The 23,028-nt window shown below is 44.7% G+C and overlaps 1 protein-coding gene across 3 annotated transcripts in view; it reads left to right on the forward strand.

Annotated features, from left to right (window-relative positions):
- Positions 1-23,028, forward strand: part of SDK2 (sidekick cell adhesion molecule 2) — a 913,491-nt gene that overhangs the window by 855,771 nt on the left and 34,692 nt on the right. For all 3 annotated transcript variants that reach the window (XM_082271790.1, XM_082271792.1, XM_082271791.1), the window contains 4 exons: positions 14,160-14,297; positions 17,914-18,075; positions 20,381-20,506; positions 21,197-21,361. In XM_082271790.1, coding sequence (XP_082127916.1) covers positions 14,160-14,297; positions 17,914-18,075; positions 20,381-20,506; positions 21,197-21,361 — 591 coding nt within the window. The remainder of the gene's footprint in view (positions 1-14,159; positions 14,298-17,913; positions 18,076-20,380; positions 20,507-21,196; positions 21,362-23,028) is intronic.

Raw genomic sequence — 23,028 nt, forward strand, 5'->3', positions numbered from 1 at the left:
GGCTGGCTTTTTCTCTTGCAGGCATTTATCGGGCATTTTTTTAGGCAGGCATGTAATTTTTTGTATTTAGTGTCTGGGGGGTCTAAAAAGTGTACCTGTCAAGTTTCAGCTCTGTAGCATGTCCAGAACCCCTAAAAAACAGCATTTTTCTTATATTTTCAGGAATACGGCTTCTCTGCGGCTGGCTTTTTTTCTTGCAGGCATTTAGCGGGCATTTTTTTAGGCAGGCATGTCATTTTTTGTATTCAGTGTCTGGGGGGTCTAAAAAGTGTACCTGTCAAGTTTCAGCTCTGTAGCATGTCCAGAACCCCTAAAAAACAGCATTTTTCTTATATTTTCAGGAATATGGCTTCTCTGCGGCTGGCTTTTTTTCTTGCAGGCATTTAGCGGGCATTTTTTTAGGCAGGCATGTCATTTTTTGTATTCAGTGTCTGGGGGGTCTAAAAAGTGTACCTGTCAAGTTTCAGCTCTGTAGCATGTCCAGAACCCCTAAAAAACAGCATTTTTCTTATATTTTCAGGAATATGGCTTCTCTGCGGCTGGCTTTTTTTCTTGCAGGCATTTAGCGGGCATTTTTTTAGGCAGGCATGTCATTTTTTGTATTCAGTGTCTGGGGGGTCTAAAAAGTGTACCTGTCAAGTTTCAGCTCTGTAGCATGTCCAGAACCCCTAAAAAACAGCATTTTTATTATATTTTCAGGAATATGGCTTCTCTGCGGCTGGCTTTTTCTCTTGCAGGCATATATATCAGTGGTGGGTGGGCAGTGGCACAGTACACTCTCTGTGGACCTGACAGCAGTCACTGGCACCCAGGCAACTGCAATTTTAAAAAATATATATTTTATTTTACTTTGCAAGCTGCTGTGCCACCTTATATATCAGTGGTGGGTGGGCAATGGCACAGTACACTCTCTGTGGACCTGACAGCAGTCACTGGCACCCAGGCAACTGCAATTAAAAAATATATATATATTTTTTTACTTTGCAAGCTGCTGTGCCACCTTATATATCAGTGGTGGGTGGGCACACAGTGGCACTGCAGTGGGCACAGTACACTCTGTGGACCTGACAGTAACTGGCAGCCCAGGCAACTGCAATAATAAAAAATATTTTTTTTTCTTCAATTTATTGCAACAAGATGCTGTGCCACCGTATATATATCAGTGGTGGGCAGTGCACTGCAGTGGGTACAGTGCACTCTGTGGACCTGACACAGCACTCACTGCAATTATGACAGAGGAAAAAAAAAATATTTTTTAAAATGCAAGGTACTGTGCCTGTGCCACCCGAAATGAGTGTGGTGTGCACACAGTACAGTCTGTGGTAGGTCTGTGGCCTCTCACACACAGCGGGCAGGCAACTGCAGTGTACAATAGATATATATAGATATATATATAAAGAAAAAACTCTATTACCTTACCAGCCCTTAAAAGGGCTTTTGGGGACACTATATATATATATATATATATATATATATATATATGTATATATATAAATAAAAAAAATCCTCAATTACCAGCCCTTAAAAGGGCTTTTGGGGACACTAGATAGATATAGATATATATATATATAAGAAGAAACAACTCAATTACCAGCCCTTAAAAGGGCTTTTGGGGACGCTAGGTATATATATATATATATATATATATATATATAAAAAAAAAAAAAAACACAAATACCAGCCCTTAGAAGGGCTTTTTGGGGTGCTGATATTACAGCAGTAGTGGACCAAGAACACTGCAAGACCAGGAACACTGACTAACTGTCCCTAGCTTAACAGCAGCAGCAGCAGCTCTCTCCCTACTCTCACTACACACACTGCTTCAGAATGATCTAAGATGGATGCTGCCCTTGCTTATTTATAGGAGGTGGGAGGGTGTGGGAGGGAGGTATGCTGATTGGCTGGAAATGTGTCTGCTGACTGTAAAGTTCAGGGTCAAAGTTTGCCTCAATGATGTCTTATGGGGGGCGGACCGAACATCGCATATGTTCGCCGGCAGCGGCGAACGCGAACATGCTAAGTTCGCCGGGAACTGTTCGCCGGCGAACAGTTCTATACATCTCTATTAACAATAGGTGCACTAGATGGTCAACTATGAGATGAGATCCAAAACAGGAATGGTTTTAACAGGTGGAGGCCACTGACTTATTTTTCTCTACTCATCTTTTCTGACTGTTTGTTACTAGTTTTGCATTTGGCTGGGGTCAGTGTCACTACTGGTAGCATGAGGAGATACCTGGACCCTATAGAGGTTGCACAGGCAGTCCAACTCCTCCAGGATGGCACATCAATACGTGCCATTGCCAGAAGGTTTGCTGTGTCTCCCAGCACAGTCTCAAGAGCATGGAGGAGATTCCTGGAGACAGGGAGTTACTCTAGGAGAGCTGGACAGGGCCGCAGAAGGTCCTTAACCCATCAGCAGGACCGGTATCTGCTCCTTTGTGCAAGGAGGAACAGAATGAGCACTGCCAGAGCCCTACAAAATGACCTCCAGCAGGCTATCAAGAAAGGGAAAGATTTACAGTGTTCTGCATCATTTTGCCACCCATCATGGGATTTAGCCAATCTAGCCATTGAATATATACCCAAGGGGTCTCTGACAGACGGTGAAATGTTCTCTATGCTCTGCAAAAGAAAAACTTTTTGGATATATAAGCGTAATACTTTGTCTCCCCAAGGTCTGAATGAGGAGTTGGACACTCATAGTGTCATGTAATACAATGAGTCCTGCAGTTCGAATGTACGCAACGGTGGGACAAATCCTTCCTTGAAAAATATTTGGAATTGGAAATTACCCCTAGAGGACTTAGGATTAAAAAAATAATGCAGTTTCCTAGAGGGCGACCTAAGGAAGTACTAACTTTTATTCTCTGAATTTTGCACTAACAAATGGATTCAATTGATTATTCAACAGAGAGACCAGAAATTGGAGAAAGCGAAGGAGATGGTCACCTTCCTCTAGACCAGGGATCTCCAAACTACGGCCCTCCAGCTGTTGCGGAACTCTACATACCATGAGGCATTGTAAAACTCTGACATTCACAGACATGACAAGGCATGATGGGAATTGTAGTTCCTGAACAACTGGAGGGCCATAGTTTGGAGACCCCTGCTCTTGATTGATGTCCATCTTTTCTCCACTTCTTGCCTGTTCACCAAATGGCGGAGGTCCTCGTCGCACAGAACCTGGCAAAATTTGAGGATCGCTTAGTGCACAAGAAATTATCCAAATCAAACGTGACCTGAAAGACTACAAAGAGGGAAAGGTCTTTAATTGGAAGCGTCAGTCCCACACTCCTTTCCCTCCGCTCATTCCTCCTCCTAATAACAGTAAGGTCCCCAATAACCAAACTAATCACAACCAGCACAAAGGGAATAAAAACAAATCCAGAAACAAAAATAAGAACTATACAAATATTAATGACACTAGAAAACCTAAATCTACACTCATTTTCCACCAAGAAGCCCACTTGGTCACCCACCGTTAACTGCTTGCCGACCGCCGCAAGTAGATTTACTGCGGCGGTCAGCCCCTGCCAGGCAGAGTGACGTTAATTAACGTCACTAGCCTGGGAGGGTCTGGGGAGCGAGCGCGCGCCCGCGGAGGCGCGCTCCCGCGCGGTCACGCACCCCCCCACGCGTGTGACCAGCGGACCCGATGTCCGCCGGCCACTCGGCGATCGTCGGGGGAAGAGGGAGAATTTCAGGCAGCTTGTGTAAACAAGCTGCCTGTCATTCTCCTCGCTGTAAAGACACTGATTACACGGATCTAGTATGTAGATCCGTTGATCAGTGTCCTTACAGCTAGAGCCACAGCCAATCACAGTAAGAATCACGCCCCTAGGGACACATACAGCCCCTCCCTCCCAAATAAAGTTAACCCCTTCACTGCCAGTGTATTTTTACAGTAACAGTGCATATATATAGCACTGATTACTGTAGAAATGTCACTGGTAACCCCAAAAGTGTCAAAAATGTCAGTCAAGGGTCCGATCTGTCCGCCGCAATGTCGCAGTACCGCAAAAAAAAAACATCGCAGATCGCCGCCATTACGCGTTAAAAAAAAAACAACAAAAATGACAAAAATCTTTCCCTTTGTTAGTAAACGCGATAACTTTTGCGCAAACCAATCAAAATACGCTTTTTGCAATTTTTTTTACCAAACATAGGTGGGATAAAACAAATTGGCCAAAAATGTTAAAAAATTTTGATTTTTACTTTTTTTTGGGGGGAATTTCATATAAAAAAATGTGAAAAATATTGTTATTTTTGCAAAATTGTCGCTCTTTTTTTGTTTATAGCGCGTGATCAAAAAATCGCACAGGTGATCAAATACCACCAAAAGAAAGCTCTGTTTGTGGGAAAAAAAGGACGTCAAATTCGTTTAGGTACAGCGTCGCACGACCGCGCAATTGTCCGTTAAAGTCACGCAGTGCCGAATCGCAAAATACCCCCTGGTCTTTTAGCAGGAAAATCCTCCGGGGCTTAAGTGGTTAAAGTCCATCTAGGTAAGGTAATAACCTCTGCACTGGAGGCGGTCAATCTGGCTCCCCAGCTGAGCTACCTTCTATTCTACTCCTGTGCTCATCAATACCCCGCCTCTGTGCAGGGACCCCCTTGAGGGACCGTTTACGGTCCCCAATAACCAAGGCATCAGCCCCGTCAGTATTGGTAGTTGCCCTCTGTCTCATTCAGACGATCTTTGTTTTTCCATTCCCTTATCCAACAGATTCAGTTCTCTGGCAGGTGACTTGTTTCGAGGACTCTGGTTCCAATGTGTCCCCCCATGTTCCAGCCTCTCAGTCCAGTGTCAACCTGTCCAGCTCCACTGAATCTGTTGGCAATGATCCTTTTTTAGGACCATCCCACACCTACCTGCTAGAAGGAAAAATAAAATTTATCCCTATGAACAACCAGATAAGACGAGCGGCAAGACAGAGCCGCCAACTCAGACACTCTGCGAGCAGAGGTGACAGCCACCAGAAAGGCAACTTTCTGGGACAACACAGGCAGAGGTATTTCTCTGATGTTCTAAAAGGGAGGCCGTTGCAAAATGGACAAAACCAAATTCAGGTCCCATGGAGGCAAAGGAGCCTTCCTTGGGGGAGCTATATGACGCACCCCCTGAATTAAGGTGCGAATCAAGGAATTAGTCGCCAAGGGACGCTGGAAGAAAATGGCTAAGAGAAAGGGAACAAGAACAACAAGTAAGACGAGTTAGAGATAAGAGATTAAACTTGAGCACCATTAAAATTTTACAATCTCTCCTCCCATGCCCTGAGTGAGGCTGAACATTCCCTTCTAACCAAGGGCCTCAGCTTTGCACCCCACACTAAGGCCAATAAGTTCAACCTCTTTAAAGATTTAAATTGGCTCATAAGGAATCTCACAGTGCAACGTCATTACACGAATCACGATATATCCCATCGGACACTTCCTTCCGATGGTACGCCCAGCACTAATGATTTCCGGGCGACTTGCGTGGCTCCCATCGTGGCTTACACTGCACTCTCCTTGCACTCTAGTGGTCCGTCCATCCGGGTAACCCGGGCGGCCGCAGCTGGCGCCTACAGGACTCACTCCAGCACAGGATCCTTCACTGGCATGTGAGATGTGAGACACATGCGACTTCAGTATCTCCTCTTGTCCCATTCAGCTGATTGGTCACCCCAGGAGTCCTTAAGTTTTCCTGTTATACATGCAGCTACCTCCCCCAGGTAATTGATCTACTGGCCCAGTGTTGATGTGCACAATTGGTTTGTACTTTGTGTGGTATGCTCAATAAACTGTTAATGTCTCATTTTTTAAGAAACTGGTGTTTAATTTTGCTCTGGTACAGCGCTTCATCCCACATTGTCGTTTGCTTGTATCGATCTCACTGGTTTTGAGTTTGTCAGCAATACTACACTTCCTCAGAGCCTGGCTCCTTTTTTTTTTTTTTTTTTGTCCCAATACTTTTGACAATATAGTGTATAGGCTGTGTATGAATGCATGTAGATGTTTTAAAACTATTAATACACACTGATAGGGATCATAGGCATGTGCAGGGGGTGTGTTAGGTGTGCTTGAGCACACCCTAATCACTCTACGCAGTGCCAATTCCCCCTACTGTCCAGGCTTCCCCCCTTGTTGGGCACCACCACCCCCCCTCCTCCACTGCAGTGCTACTGGCTCCCTCCTTTCCTCTCCTCTTTCCCCGGCTGCTGCAGGTGATGTTCCAGGTTGGAGAGTGGTGGAAGGGACTTATCAACATGTCATTTACTGGCTCCTTCTTTTTCTAAATGAACACGGTGAACATACAGTGTTCAATTATAACTGAAGTATAATAAACTGTGTTTACTATGCTTCAGTTTGTGAATGAACAGGAAGCCACTGAGCACAGAGCACTTCCTTCATTAATTTACTGCCCCATGCAGATGAGGCTGCAGAGAAAGGCGTGTGTGTTTAAGCTTTGGGGTGCACACCCTAATGCAGGGATCCTCAAACTACGGCCCTCCAGCTGTTGCGGAACTACACATTCCATGAGGCATTGTAAAACTCTGAAATTCACAGACATGACTAGGCATGATGGGAATTGTAGTTCCTGAAGAACTGCAGGGCCACAGTTTGAAGACCCCTGCCCTAATGCAATAGGCTGTGCACACCTATGATAGGGATATTTATAATAAGATGATTATATTGATATGTATGGTATATCTAAGGAAAAGGACAGCACCTGGGACACTAGTAAAGATTTGAATTAACCGCTTGCCGACCGCCGCACGACTATTTACTGCGGCGGTCAGCCCCGTACAGGCAAAGTGACGTAGGACTACGTCGCTAGCCTGTGAGCCTCTAGGGGGCGAGCGCGCCCTCTCGTTCCCTAAGAAGTCCGCGCGTGTGACCGCCAGACGACCGGCGGACCTGATGTCCGCCGGCCACTCGCGGTCTCCCCGTGGAGAGGGAGAAAGGCAGGCGGCTAATGTAAACAAAGCCGCCTGTCATTCTCCCTGATGTAAGAACAGAGATCATACGATCCTGCTATGTAGGATCGCATGTCTCTGTGCTTACATCACTAGCCACACCCCTTTACAGTTAGAAGCATGCCCCTAGGGACACACTTAACCCCTGCATCACCAATAAAGTTATCCCCTTCCCTGCCAGTGTCATTTTTACAGTAACAGTGCATATGTATTGTAAAGCACTGATTACTGTAGTAATGTCACTGGTACCCCCAAAAGTGTCAAAAATGTCAGTCAAGGGTCCGAGCTGTCCGCCACAATGTCGCAGTCCCGCAAAAAAAAAAGAAAAAAAAAATCGCAGATCGCCGCCATTACTCGTTAAAAAAAAAAAAACACCAAAAATGACAGAAATCTTTCCCGTAGTTAGTAAACGCAATAACTTTTGCGCAAACCAATCAAAATGCGCTTATTGCGATTTTTTTTTTACCAAACCTATGTAGCAGAAAACAAATTGGCTTAAAACGTTAAAAAAATTTTGATTTTTACATTTTTTTGGGGGGAATTTCATATAAAAAAATGTGAAAAATATTGTTATTTTTTCAAAATTGTCGCTCTTTTTTTGTTTATAGTGCAAAAAGTAAAAATCGCACAGGTGATCAATTACCACTAAAAGAAAGCTCTGTTTGTGGGGGGAAAAAAGGACGTCAATTTCATTTGGTTACAGCGTCGCACGACCGCGCAATTGTCCGTTAAAGTCACGCAGTGCCCAATCGCAAAATAGGGCCTGGTCAGGAAGGGGGTAAAATCTTCCGGGGCTTAAGTGGTTAACAGAAAGTCAACACTTTGTGAGTGTGTCTGTAACTTGAAGACGCGTCATTTACAATAATTGCACTTGTCATATCTATAATCTAAGGAGAGAAAGAAAGAGAAAAGGAAAGGAAAGAAAACAAGAAACAAAAAGAGTGTGGAGGATATGTTGCCTTGCTAGAAGGCAGTTTGCATTTTCATGAATAGTTGAGATAAAATTGACTCTTTCACCATTCTAGCCTTCCTTACTGATCCTTCCAGCTTCAGTACACCGTCCTCTATGGAAAGGGTTGAATTCTTGTGAGTGTTGCGTAATCCCAGCCATGTCTCTGAGCTCCCCCCCAAGCAAAATGTTGCAGTCATCACCCTGCCCCGAGATTGCCATGTCACATTAGTCACATTTCCGCAAACCGCTCGCCGCTAAGAGGAAAAGTCTCTGAGCCTCATCCACTCTGACACCCGCTCGTTTATCCCATTTAGAGTTGTTTATCTTGATGGCTGCACAACGGAAGGTTTCGCATTCGGTTCATGACTTGTCAGAGCATCAACTGGTCCAGGGGCCCCTGTTGCCAAGGCACCAGCCGCAGCGTGGAGGTTTCTCAGACAAAATGGCGGGCTGCGGCTGGGCTTTGTGTATTTTCGGTCTGCATTTCATGTAGCCACTGATCGAATTCTAACAAGTGCCCACTAGGAGATGATCCAATACAAAGGGATACTTACCTTGGCAGTGACCAGCTATGTCCAAACTATGGCACTCCAGCTGTTCAGGAACTACAATTCCCATCATGCCTAGTTATGTCTGTGAATGTCAGAGATTTACAATGCCTCATGGGAATTTTAGTTCCTGAACAGCTGGAGGGCCGTAGTTTGGACACCCATGCGAGTTTAGTCCATAGTCCAGTGGCAGCCGGTGGACTGTTTCCCCACTCTACGGCACCAGAATGTGGGCAGAAACGCCTATATTGTTATGTGCAATGTCTTGTATGTGATGACATCTGCAAGAGGGGCAATAAGATTGGTCAGATGACCAGTTGGATAAAGTGGGGGTCAAGTATCAATAACAGAATCAGCGGGGTGAAGGACTGCACAGCCATGGATTTAGGTATTACCTGGATTTAGGCAAGTCTCTAGACTTGTTCTGTCTTATTGCAAGCAAGGTTTTCAAGAACTGGAAAGAATATTCTAAATGAGGTCTAACTAAAGATCTATATAGAGAAAATCAGGACTTCCTTCCTCCTGCTGGTGACCCCTCTAATGAATATGAAGATCTATATAGAGGAATCGGGACCTCCTACCTCCCGCCAGTGACCCCTGTAGTAATATAAAGATCTATATAGAGAAATTGGGACCACCTACCTCCCGCTGATGACCCCTCTAGTGATATAAAGCTCTATATAGCGTAATCGAGACCTCCTTCCTCCTCCTGGAGATCCTTCTAGTGATATAAAAGATATATATAGAGGAATCGGGACCTCCTTCCTCCTCCTGGTGATCCCTCTGGTGATATAAAAGATCTATATAGAGGAACCGGGACCTCCTTTGTACTCCTAGTGACCCCTTTAGTGATATAAAGATCTATATAGAGGAATCAGGACCTCCTACCTCCGCTGGTGACCCCTCTAGTGATATATAGAGTAATCTAGACCTCCTTCCTCCTCCTGGTGATCCCTCTAGTGATATCAAGATCTATATAGAGGAATTGAGACCTCCTTCCTACTCCTTTTGACCCCTTGATTGATATAAAGATCTATATAGAGGAATCTGGACCTCCTTCCTCCTCCTGGTGATCCCTCTAGTGATATCAAGATCTATATAGAGGAATTGAGACCTCCTTCCTACTCCTTTTGACCCCTTGATTGATATAAAGATCTATATAGAGGAATCTGGACCTCCTTCCTCCTCCTGGTGATCCCTCTAGTGATATACATATCTACATAGAGGAATCGGGATCTCCTACCTCCCGCTGGTGACCCCCTCTAATGATATAAAGATCTATATAGAGGAATCAGGACCTCCTTCCTACTCCTTGTGACCCCTCTTGTGTTATAAAGGTCTTTATAGAAGAATAGGAGCTCCTTACTCCTGCTGGGGATCTGTCCAGTAATATAAAGATCTACATAGAGGAATCGGGACCACCTTCCTCCCACTGGAGACCACTCTAGTGATATAAAGATCTTTATAGGGGAATCAGGACCTCCTTCGTACTCCTAGTGACCCCTTTAGTGATATAAAGATCTATATAGAGGAATCGGGACCTCCTACCTCCGCTGGTGACCCCTCTAGTGATATATAGAGTAATCGAGACCTCCTTCCTCCTCCTGGTGATCCCTCTAGTGATATGAAGATCTATATAGAGGAATTGAGACCTCTTTCCTACTCCTTTTGACCCCTTGATTGATATAAAGATCTATATAGAGGAATCTGGACCTCCTTCCTCCTCCTGGTGATCCCTCTAGTGATATAAATATCTACATAGAAGAATCGGGATCTCCTTCCTACTCCTTCTGACCCCTCTGGTAATATAAAGATGTATACAGTATAGAAGAATCAGGACCTCCTTCCGCCTCCTGGAGATCCCTCTAGTGATATAAAGATCTATATAGAGGAATCGGGATCTCCTTCCTCCTGCTGGTGATCCCTCTAGTGATATGAAGATCTATATAGAGGAATTGAGACCTCCTTCCTACTCCTTGCGACCCCTTGATTGATATAAAGATCTATATAGAGGAATCAGGAACTCCTTCCTACTCCTTGTGACCCCTCTTGTGTTATAAAGATCTTTATAGAAGAATGGGAGCTCCTTACTCCTGCTGGGGATCCGTCCAGTAATATAAAGATCTACATAGAGGAATCGGGACCACCTTCCTCCCACTGGAGACCACTCTAGTGATATAAAGATCTTTATAGGGGAATCAGGACATCCTTCCTCCTGCTAGTGATGCACCCCCAAAATGTATTTCTTTTCTGGCTGCTTGGCAATACCATTTGCAGTTTTTGACACTTTGTAACCTTTTGAAGCATTGGAATGAAAACCACATGTGTGGTGAGAATCGCCCCACAGTCGTGGCCGCGTGATCCAGTTTTTCCCAGAGTTGTTGGAACATACAATCCTCGGAGGATATACTGGTCCGGTGACATTTCTGAGCGCTTACACAGTTTGCCCAGCAGTGATTACCAGACGAGACGCAGAGAAGGAATTTACAGAAAGCCGCGACAGGTGTGATGGGACATGAGTGGGGCTGTCAATCCGCTCCGTTGGTGTCCTTACAATGACCCAACCACAAAAAAAATAACAGAGCAGCTATAGAAAACACAAAAAGAGAAGTGAAAAACCCCAGTACATTCTATAATGTGACTTCTTTGTAAAGATCTTATGAGAATAATGGTCACAGTTTCATATACTTGAGATGTTACTGTGCGAGAAATGTTCCAAAGGGAAATATAAAGTACTTGTTTCCACAGCAACAAGTACTGTATATTATCAGCTCACTCTTGAAAATAGAAAGAAGGAGAAATGGTACAGAAAATAAACTCCAGAGCAAAAGCAAAGCCATTGCCAGCATTGACACTTCTCTAGTTGATATAACCGGTCCATTTTAGCACCAGATTTCAACAGTGAATGGCTCCTATAGATCAGTGGTCCTCAACTCTGGTCATCGGAGCCCACTAACAGGCCAGGTTTGCAAGATAACTAAATTACATCACAGGTGATCTCATTTGCTGCTCAGTGATTGCAGTATTCTAGTCTGCATCTCCCCAAAGTAATACTTAAAATCTGGCCTGTTAGTGGGCCCCGAGGACCGGAGTTGAGGACCACTGCTATAGATAACTGCATGTCTTCTTTAGAATATGGGTCTTCAAACCAGTTTACTGTCCTTCACACTTTGGGGGGGGCAGATTGTGACCAGTGGGAGCAGAAAATGCCCCGGCGTCAGTGAGCATAAACAATGCCCCATCATTGGTTTGAATCAAAGGAATACTGCCCCATCGATGGCGTTAGTTGGTGGCATAGTGCCCCGTCAATGAAGTCAGTGGGAGAAATGCTGGTGCGTCAGTGGGCGGAATAGCGCCCCGTCAATGGCGTCAGCGGGCGGAATAGTGCCCCGTCAATGGCGTCAGCGGGCGGAATAGTGCCCCGTCAATGGCGTCAGCGGGCGGAATAGTGCCCCATCAATGGGCAGAATAGTGCCCTGTCAATGGCATCAGTGGGCAGAATAGTGCCCCGTCAATGGCGTCAGCGGGCGGAATAGTGCCCCATCAGTGGGCAGAATAGTTCCCCTCTCAATGGCGTCAGCGGGTGGAATAGTGCCCCATCAGTGGGTGGAATAGTGCCCTGTCAATGGCATCAGCGGGCGTAATAGTGCCCGTCAATGGCGTCAGTGGGCGGAATAGTGCCCCATCAGTGAGCAGAATAGTGCCCCGTCAATGGCATCAGTGGGCGGAATAGTGCCCCGTCAATTGCGTCAGTGGAATTAATAGTGCCCCCTCAATGGTGTCAGTGGGAGGAATAGTGCCCCCTCACTGGTGTCAGTGGTAGAAAGAGGGCCCCATCATTGGTGTCAGTGGATGGCATTGTGCCCCATCAATGGCGCCAGTTGGCATAGTGCCCCATCAATGGTGCCAGTTGGTGGTTTAGTGCCCCATCGATGGTGCCAGTTGGTGGCTTAGTGCCCCATCGATGGTGCCAGTTGGTGGCTTAGTGCCCCATCGATGGTGCCAATTGGTGGCTTAGTGCCCCATCGATGGTGCCAGTTGGTGGAATTGTGCCCCATCAATGGTGTCAGTGGTGTCAGTTGGAGGAATAGTGCCCCATCAATGGTGGCATGGTGCCTCAAGGGCCAGATAAAGGCAAGCCTAGAGTCACATCTGCCCCCGTGCTGCAGTTTGGAGACCACTACTTTAGAAGATGGCCCCTGTCAGGACAGATACAGGAGGGGTTTTTCTAAAAGATGCAAGGCGCCCCATATAGGGGCCCATTTACACTTTGCAATTTTGGTGCGTTGAGTTAACACACATTATGTTGCGCATTACCATGCATTGCGTTAATGCACTAGAATGAACAAAAAATAGACGCTCTCAGCACAATGCATGCGTTCTAAAGCACTGCAACCCATGTGCGCCAGAGGTGCATATGATACTGCTATAACACCTGTATTATAATGAACTGCAATAAATGGGCCCGAAGGCTTTAGAAGATCGTTGTCTTTTAAGGGCAAGTTCACCACACAAGCCGCACGTTTCCGCATATCGTGTTTTTGGGAGCCCAATTATTTCAGATGGCTGGCAAATTTGAGGAAACATGAAAAAAGTACGACAGGTCCCACAGAAACCCACATGGTACTGCAGCTCCATGCTCTACGGTGGTTGAAACGCATGCCCGTTTGATGCATTTGGGGTGCCATTAACAATTAAGGGCACCTGTGCATGTCTAACCAGGGCAGCGCGTTCCTCTACGGTGCAGGAAATGCGCACGGAAACGTGTATTTTGCGTACTGCAATTGGTGTGAAAGGGCTCTAAAGGTGACTACCGACATTAAAGTAGAAGGTAAAACCCAAAATATAAAATACACAAATAAATGCAGCTCTGTGTTCATCATGAATACATCATTAAAATGTAATAAATGCAAGCCGTGTAAGAACCGGAATCTGACCTGGTATCAGTCTCTTGCAGTACAGCAGAGCTCATAGTGGGGGAAGAAGCAGCATAGGGAGCCAGTCAGTTTGCTGCTGTGCTCATGTTTTAGCAAAAACCATGTTGATAGGAGGAGAGAGCTGAGTGACCGACGCCGTGGATAAGGGGGTACAATGGGTCCCACTCTACAGGGCCCTGGCAGCAGGGTGAATTGGAGGTGGGCAGGGAGGGTGATCAGCAGGAGGGCAATTACTGGAACCAATCCCCTGTAAGGCTCTCTCTGCAGTAGCTGAAAGCTGGCTTCTTCTCCTCTCCCTCCCATTGGCTCTCAGCTGTGGCGGAGAGAGAGCTATACCGTGAATTGGTTCCAGCAATTGTGCCCCAATCCTCTACCCCCCCCCTCCGCTACATCGACCACCCTCCCTGTGCGTCATACATTTCCCTTTGCTTCCCAGGCCCCCTTGTGTGGCTGAGCTGTGTAAATCTCAGAACTGGATGGGCAGAATTAAACATCCTTTAGGAGGTGAAACAAATCCCTTGGCTGTATGTCATCTATATATCCAGCCGTTTACCTGTGGCACCGTGTATAATAAAGAATTGCATTATTTTTTTATTTTTTTTCATAAAATGCTTTTATGTTTTCTTATTTTCTTGCATTTCAGTGCTGCAAATCTCCATCTGCCTCTTTCAGCCACTTCCCGTCTACCTGCACTCACTTCAGCGCCCCCCAATTTTGCCTAAAATACAAAATAATCAAATTTTTTTTTTACTTCCCGCAGCTCCCAGCGCCCCTGCCTCCATTCGATTTAGCGAACTGACCACGACCTCTGTGAACGTGTCCTGGGACGCCCCTTTGTACCCCAATGGAATTCTGGAAGGGTACCGGCTGGTCTACGAGCCCTGCACCCCAGTCGATGGTAAGTCAGCTTTTTTTTTTTTATCTTTAATGCCGGTTGCCCGGTGATACCACAAAAAGGTGAGATTTGGGGAGTTTATTCCTGTCGGTTCACCTTTTTTGAGCCTCAACTGAAAAATCGGGGAAATGGACGGATTTCAGGTCTTTGGCTATTCACAGAAGAGCTTCCTTGAGTTTGTAGTATTTGGCAGAAGAAGACGAGCCGGAGCCCCAGGAGGTGGTTTCCATGCCGGAGTTCTATGGGCTCGCTCTATGGCAAATAAAGCAGAACGAATGTCCGTGCCAAATAGCTGAATCAGCCGAGGCTTTAATTAAATCTTTCACGTTGGAGCACTTTTTCAAGAAAGCCGACAAAATGTTCATCCTCAGATGGTTTTCAGCCATTGGAATGACATACAGATTTAAAGTGGTTGTAAACCTCAGACATGAGATATGAATAAAGCATATCCCTCTATAGTGTGTACTTCTCTCAGTCCAGAGCACTAAGTGTCATTTCTGTCTGCTGCCTCCTTCCTCTGCAGTCAATATGAGTCAATTCTGAGAAATTTTCCTGACACCAAGAGATAAATGGTGACAGGGGAGGGACCTCCAGCTGATTGACAGCCTCAGCTCTGTTGCTGTGTGAAGGGGGGTGTGTCTCTTCCCTCCAATTAGCTCTCAGAGCTGTCCTCACTGAGCTCTGCAGAATGAAATTTCAACTCTCCGCCCCCTTTTTCCTGAACTTTCACACAAACTTTGTATGGATGTAGAGAAGAGAAGAGTGCAATTTCAGCTCCCTGCCCCCTGCTGTCTAAAAGCTCAGACTAGCTGTATAAATTCTAGACCTAAATGGCTGTAGAAAAAAGAAGACTACAGATAAACAGGTACAACGTATGTAGGAGGATTTGTTTCATCTCTGTGTATCACCTGAGGATAGTCCCTTCACTGGGTTAATGTGAGAGTTTACAACCACTTTAACCGGTTCCCTACCGCCCGCCGCCGATTTACTGCGGCAGTGCAGCCCTCCTGCGCGAAACGACGTAGACCTACGTCAGTCGCGCGCCTGCAGCTAGGGGACGAGCGTGCCGCGATCGTTCCCCGCTGAGGGAGAAGGACGGTCGGCTGTTGTAAACACAGCTGACCATTCTTCTCCTTGCAATGATCATAGAGCTCCTGTGATCCTTCTATATAGGATCACAGGTCTCTATGATCATTTCACAAGCCACGCCCCCCACAGTTAGAATCACTTCCCCTGGGCTCACATTTAACCCCTTGATCACCCACTGTGTTAACCCCTTCCCTGCCAGTGTCATTATTACAGTAACAGTGCATATTTTTTTAGCACTGATTACTGTAGTAATGTCACTGGTCCCCTCAAAAGTGTCAAAAATGTCAGTCAGTGGTCCGATCTGTCCGCTGCAATGTCGCAGTCCAACTAAAAATCGCAGATCGCCGCCATTAGTAGTAAAAAAGAAAAACAATAAAAATGACAAATCTTTCCCGTAGTTAGTAGACGCGATAACTTTTGCGCAAACCAATCAATATACGCTTATTGCGATTTTTTTTTTTTACCAAAAATATGTAGCAGGAAAACAAATTGGCCTAATATGTTAAAAAATTTAGATTTTTACATTTTTTTTTTTTTTGGGGGGGGGGGGGGGGGATGTTCTATAGCAGAATGTGAAAAATATTGTTTTTGGTTTTTTCAGAATTGTTGCTCTTTTTTTGTTTAAAGCGCAAAAAATAAAAAAATAAAAAAATCGCGCAGGTGACCAAATACCACCAAAAGAAAGCTCTATTTGTGGGGGAAAAAAAGGGCATCAATTTAATTTGGGTACAGCATCGTATGAGCGCGCAATTGTCCATTAAAGTAACTCAGTGCCGAATCGCAAAATATGGCCTGGTCATTAAGGGGGAAAATCTTCCGGTCCAGAAGTGGTTAAGTACCCCTGAAGTGATATTTCAGTTAGAGGCGGAGCCTAGTGCAATATTTTTTCCAGCCGTGGCACCATTTAACCCTTTCACTGCCAGAGCCATGTTTGCAATTTTTTTTTTATTTATTTTTTTTTGCACACATTTAAAAAAATCACTTTAGGTATGAGGATTTAACCCTCAAAAAATGTAAAATTTTCTGAAAGCAGAAGCCCTAGAGAGTAAAATGCTGAGCGCTCCAATGTTTTTATGTCACAAAATAGCAGTGCAAGGGTTTGGGGTAGGGTTGCACCGACACCCGTAATTTTATTAGCAAGTATGAGTACCAATACCCACGGTCAAATACTCACCGAGTAACGATACTTTGCAGTGCGACTGCGTCAATACAAAAATATCTGCCACAAATTGCACTGCAAAAAGTCACATGCAATTTGAACAGGAATGTGGTGCGATTCCTGTCTGAATCGCATTTGATTTCCCCGACTGCTAGCGCCATCTAGTGGGCAGTTTAAAAAAAAATGTTAGAAATCTTACAACAGTACATATCTGGCCACATGCAAAATTATCTACTTGGGTGTCCCGGTCTGCCGTTGATAGTAAATCAGGGCCGCTGGAGGAGAGGTTCTGGGACTCTGTGGGTATAGGGCGGAAGTGATGTCAGCTTGGGGGCGGACCGCTTCTTCATCTCCTCCAGCCCAGTGAGCACCTCCGTGTACTGCGAGTTCTAACATTTTTTAAACTGCCCACTAGATGGCGCTTTAATCCTTTTCTATAAACACACAGGAGCGGTGGGGTAAATCGCATGCAATCTGGACAGGAATTGCACCGCATTCCTGTTCAAATTGCACGTGATTCTTTGCAGTGCGATTTGCGCCCATTCATTTTGCATTGAGGCAAATCACCCCGCAAACGTATCTGTTTTGGTATCGGGAGCATTTGGGGCGAGTACCGATACTTGGTATCGACACGGATACCGATATCGGTGCATGCCTAGTTTATGGAAAGCAAAAAAAAACAATAAAGTTCTTTTTAGGGCACAAACAAAATCAATTACCACATTTTTTGGGTTAAATATAAAAGATGGGGGTATACTGAGTAAATAGATACCAGAAAACATCAAGCCTTAAAATTGCCTGCGCCAGTAAAACGGCTTCAAGCTTCAGTACCCTATATTTTCTATGGTTACGCTTTAAAAGCCCTCTTCTAGGTCATCAGTTTAGAGTTAACTGTGAAAAATGAGCAGAGGATTATTGATCTTACTCCAGCGTGCAGGCCGATATGCAACATGGGTAGCGCAATCAACATTAGGTTTATTGGGCTACCATCCTGACCACCTATCAATATTTCTTCAAGAAAATGTGTGTGCACACCAGGCAAAAATAGCTTTGTATAGTGAACCATCACTAACTCAGCACGCCAATACCAACTTTTCTCCAGGTAAGAACTGGGAATGCCCATCCCCCCACCCTCCTCCATCTCTAGGTAAGTCATTATAGCACCTGTGTTGCAATATGGGATGCAAAGAGGACATGGCTGGACTGCATTATCAGCCAATTAGAAAACGCTTTTCCTTTTTCTGACTTTTATTGACTAAAGATGGGATTGGACTGGTGGCTCGTACACTCTGTGATGTCATCTTTGTGCTTTAAACTTCATTAATAAATAGAGATGAGTGAATGTTTGTATTTCTGATATCCCTCCCTCAGGAATCAGTAAGATAGTGACCGTGGATGTGAAAGGGAACAGCCCCCTGTGGATGAAACTGAAGGACCTCGCTGAGGGAGTGACCTACCGCTTCCAGATACGAGCAAAAACCTTCATCTATGGGCCGGACTTGGAAGCCAATGTGACCACCGGACCTGCCGATGGTAAACGTCTTCCACTGCATGAGATCTGGAAGGGGAGGGATTGATAGCCGAGCCTTTCATTCCGTAATATACTGTAATATACTGTGCAAAGCTAAAATAAAGAAGAAATGGAATTCTCTGAATAGTCTGCCAGTGGTTTTAGCTCTTCAAATAAAAAACTTTGCCTCTCTGAGAGGAAGAAAGGTGGGAAGACGCATTCCTCTCCCTCCCACCCTTCCTTTCCATCCTACTTTCTTTCCCACATTCCTCCCTTCCCCATCTTACTTTCTTCACTTCCATCCATTTCTTCCTCACCTGCACCCTTTCCTTTTATTCTAATCTTTCTGCTTATTCTTTACTCCCTTCTTTCCTTCCTTCACTTCCCTCCCACCTTCTATCCTTCTTTACCTTCTATACTTTTTTCCCCTTCCTTCCCACCTCTGCCTCTCATCTTCCTTCCCTCTTTTCCTTTCTGTCTTTTCCTTCTTCCTTTCTTTTTTCCCTCCTTTAGCGCCTGCCTTTCTTCTTCTCCTTTCCTTCCAACCTTTACTTTCCCCATTCTTTCCTTCATTTCCTTCCTTCTTTCCTCTCCCTCCCATCTTTCCCTCCTTGCAGTGGCATCATTACGGTTGCAGTAAAACATGGCTTTTATTTCCTTACCACCTTCTTTCTACCTACCTTCTTTCTTTATATCCCTCTCCTTACGTCCAGTCTTTCTTCCTTTACTTCCTACCAGTTGTACTTTCCTTCTCTCCTTCCCACCTTCCCTCCCTCCCTCAAAGGTTCCTTCCTACCTTTACACTTTCCTTTTCTTCCTTTCATTTTTCCTTCCTTCCTTTTATTCCTACCTTCCTTTTCTCTCCTTCCCTCCCATATTTCCTTCTCCCCATTCCTTCATTTTTTTCCCTCTTACCTTTGTCAACTTCTAGCCTTTCTTCTATTTCCTTCCCACCTTTCCTTCCTTCCTTTTCCATTTTTCTTCATCTTCCCTGTTTCCCATCTTCCTTCCTCCTTTCCCATTTTCCTCTACTTCCCTGCGTCCCACCTTCCTTACTTCTTTCCCATTCTCTTCTTCCCTGCTTCCCACCTTTCCTTCCTTATTACCAAGTTTCCTCTTCTTCCCTGCTTTCCACCTTTCCATCCTTCTTTTCCATGTTCCTCTTCTTCCCTTCTTCAAACCCTTTCCTTCCTTCTTTCCCATTCTCCTCTTCCCCGTTTCTCACCTTTCCTTCCCCCTTTACCATTTTCCTCTTCTTCCCAACTTTCTTCCTCCTTTCCCATTTTCCTCTACTTCCCTGCTCCCTTCCTTACTTCTTTCCCATTCTCCTTTTCTTCCCTGCTTCCCACCTTTCCTTCCTTATTATCAAGTTTCCTCTTCTTCCCTGATTCCCACCTTCCTTACTTCTTTCCCATTCTCTTCTTCCCTGCTCCCTTCCGTCCTTCTTTCCCATTCTCCTCGTCTTCCCCGTTTCTCACCTTTCCTTACCCCTTTACAATTTCCTCTTCTTCCCTGCTTCCCACCTTCCTTCCTTCTTTCCCATTCCCCTCTTCTTCCCTGCTTTCCACCTTCCTTCCTTCTTTCCTATTCCCCTCTTCTTCCCTGCTTCCCACCTTTCCTTACTTATTATCAAGTTTCCTCTTCTTCCTTGCTTCTTACCTTTCCTTCCTTCTTTCCCATTCTCCTCTTCTTCCCAGTTTCTCACCTTTCCTTCCTCCTTTACCATTTTCCTCTTCTTCCCTGCTTCCCACCCTCCTTCCTTCCTTCTTTCCTATGTTCCTTTTCTTCCCTGCATCCCACCTTTCCTTCCTTCTTTCCCATTCTTCTTCTCCGCTGCTTCACTACTTCCTTCCTTCTCACCTTTCTACTTTCCTTCTCTTCCTTTCATTCCCACCTTCCTTTCTCTCCTTCCCTCCCTTCTTACTATTCCTTCATTCATTTCTCATCTTCCTTCATTTTTTTCCCTCCCACCTTCCTTAACTTCTATCCTTTCTTCAATTTCCTTCCCACCTTTCCCATTGTCCCCTTCTTCCCACCTTCCTTCCTTCAGCAAATCAATGACTCTACCACCTACCTCTGCAGACAGTGGTCATATCACACATCTTGTGCTTTGGCATGTATTCAGGTCTCTATTCCATCCGCTTGGATAGATTCCAGTCCTTCTCGATGCAGCTCCATAATGCCAGAATAAAAATTCAAACTTAGCCAGGAGATTGGTCATAGAGACTCCTATAAACTGTGATAACCCAAACAATAAAGAGATTCCACTTCAATGTACCTAATAATTTGACAGGAATTAATCAAATGTTTTTAATGGTATTCTTCCAGGAGCACCAGGACCACCAGGAGTGCCTTCCATCTCCCGATATGGCTCATTAATTGCCATCCAATGGTCAAGTGGAGATCCAGGAAGGAGCCCAATCACCAGATACGTTATAGAGGCCCGGCCTTCAGGTAGGCCCTTTATTTATATGCAGTTTCTTGCTGTTAGCACACAGTATATACAGCTCTATAGCAAACATAGGACTTTAGCCAAGCCTTTAGCAAAAGTAAAGCGTGCTGCCAACACAACCATCTTCTATTAAAGTTGACCACAGATATTTCACTGCCTTTGGATTGTACAGCTATGTAGATGCACAGTGGAGCTGATTGAATATAAAAAGTGTATAGCGGATCTTCACATTTCTTATAATCATCGGCCCCATCTAGTGGCCATAATAGGTTTTCTTTTTCCTTTGAAATACCTTGATCAGGAAAATACTGATTATGGCCACTAGGTGGAGTTGATAAGGAAATCAACCTATGAAACATTGTCAGAATTTGTGATGACTGGGCGAATGTCTGACAATCGTGCAGCTTAATGTTTTCATAACTAGGAAATATTCACTTCTACATGCAAAAAACATGTTTTTATTACAAAACAGTGACAAGCCACTTACATCTCTCATGACAGGCTTCTTTAACACAGTTAAATTTTCTGCCTGGCATTGCATAGGAAAATGTAATCAGCCTACCGGTTCATTAGGAGATAGTAGTGGGACTCGTGCCTGAATATTTTGTCTTGGCCAACAAGCTGACTATCTACAGGTGCACTTTGCTTTTATCATGAGGATAGTAAACTGATGTTGTCTCTCCTCTACTAAGATGAAGGATTATGGGACATTCTCATCAAGGACATCCCAAAAGAAGCTACATCCTACACCTTCAACATAGACATCCTGAAGCAGGGCGTCAGCTACGACTTCCGCGTCATTGCCGTCAATGATTACGGATATGGGACCCCCAGCCCCCCCTCTACATCTGTAGCAGGTAAAAGACCATTTTCTACCCAAGATCTACAGATGAGAACAAAGAGCAGCAGATATTTTATATATGAATGAGTTTGAATTGCTTTGCTGTTCTGAACAACCAATGAGCTTCAGGCTTTTGAAAATGAATGCATTTGATTGGCTGTTATGGGCGACAGACATATTCGCTTTGGAGGGTGAGCAGTAGGCAGGAGATCAGACATTGTATTTAGGTGGTCCACCTTAAGCTTGTGAAAGGTGTAAAGAAGGCCATCTGCATTGAACTTAACCATCCCTAAGCAGGGAGGAGGCGGCAGGCCCCATATAATAGGCCCCATATGGTTTAACATATCCACCCCAGTGATGTGACAATTTACACCTTCAGCCATTTTAACTTGAACAGGCAGCAAAACTTAACCCAACATGGGTTCTAACCTTTCCCTACTTCATCAAAAACTGGACACATGCTTTAAATCTGGACTCCAGGCAGATAAAGACACAAATTAATGCAGATCTGTAATAATAGACCATTAAATGTGTTCAAGCAGTGTAGGTATCTTAATATGACCTAGTATCAGCTTCTGCCAGTCCCTGTACAGCAGGCCTGGAGTATGATAGCAGGAAGCAGCACAACCAGCCAAATCAGTTCATATGCTCATAGGAGGAGAGAGCAGAGTGACAGAGAGATGGGCTCATCACTGTGCTGCTTCTCCTTTCAAGGTCCAATCACAGACTGGGGGCTGGTCCGGGATGCCCTGGATTAAGGACATCTAGTGGCAGAAAAATGTACTGTGGGGAAAATCTCTAGATTAAAAGGTAAATGTTGCAGCAAAAGCTAGTTTGGTTCTTTCATCTTTTAACTGGGCTTTTAAATTTTTATTTTATTACTGACTAGAGTTCTGCTTTAAAATGTATGGTGACCTTTTATGCTATAAAAAAACAAAAAAACACAACAAAAAAACAAACATTCAAGTCTTCAGCAGAGCTTCTTCTAACAAGCCATACATATTAGGGGGGAGTACAACTGGTGGAATCAATTGCAGAGGAGGATCTGGGTGTTCTGGTAGATCATAAGCTTAATAATAGCATGCAATGCCAAGCTGCGGTTTCCAAAGCGAGCAAAGTCGTTTCTTGTATGAAGAGAGGCATGGACTCCAGATAGAGAGATATCATTTTGCCCCTGTACAAATCATTAGTAAGACCTCATCTGGAATATGCAGTTCAGTTTTGGGCACCAGTTCTTAAAAAGGATATCGGGGAACTGGAGAAAGTGCAGAGAAGGACAACCAAACTGATAAGAGGCATGGAGGAGGTCAGCTATGAGGAGGGATTAGAGGAACTGAATTTATTCTCTCTTGAGAAGAGGAGATTAAGGGGGATATGATCAACATGTATAAATACATAAGGGGTCCATATAGTGAACTTGATGTTGAGGTCTTTAAAGAGGACAAGGGGCACTTTTTAGGTATGGAGGAAAAGAGATTTCATCTCCAAATACAGAAAGGTTTCCTCACAGTAAGAGCTGTGAAAATGTGGAATAGACCCCCTCAAGAGCTGGTTCTGTCCAGCTCAGTAGATTGCTCTAAAAAAGGCCTGGATTCTTTCCTAAATGTACAGTGCATCCGGAAATTATTCACAGCACTTTACTTTTTCCACATGTTGTTATGTTACAGTCTTATTCAAAAATTA

The sequence above is a fragment of the Pelophylax lessonae genome (genome assembly GCF_965119305.1).
Source record: "Pelophylax lessonae genome assembly, chromosome: 11".
NCBI classification, from domain to species: domain Eukaryota; kingdom Metazoa; phylum Chordata; class Amphibia; order Anura; family Ranidae; genus Pelophylax; species Pelophylax lessonae.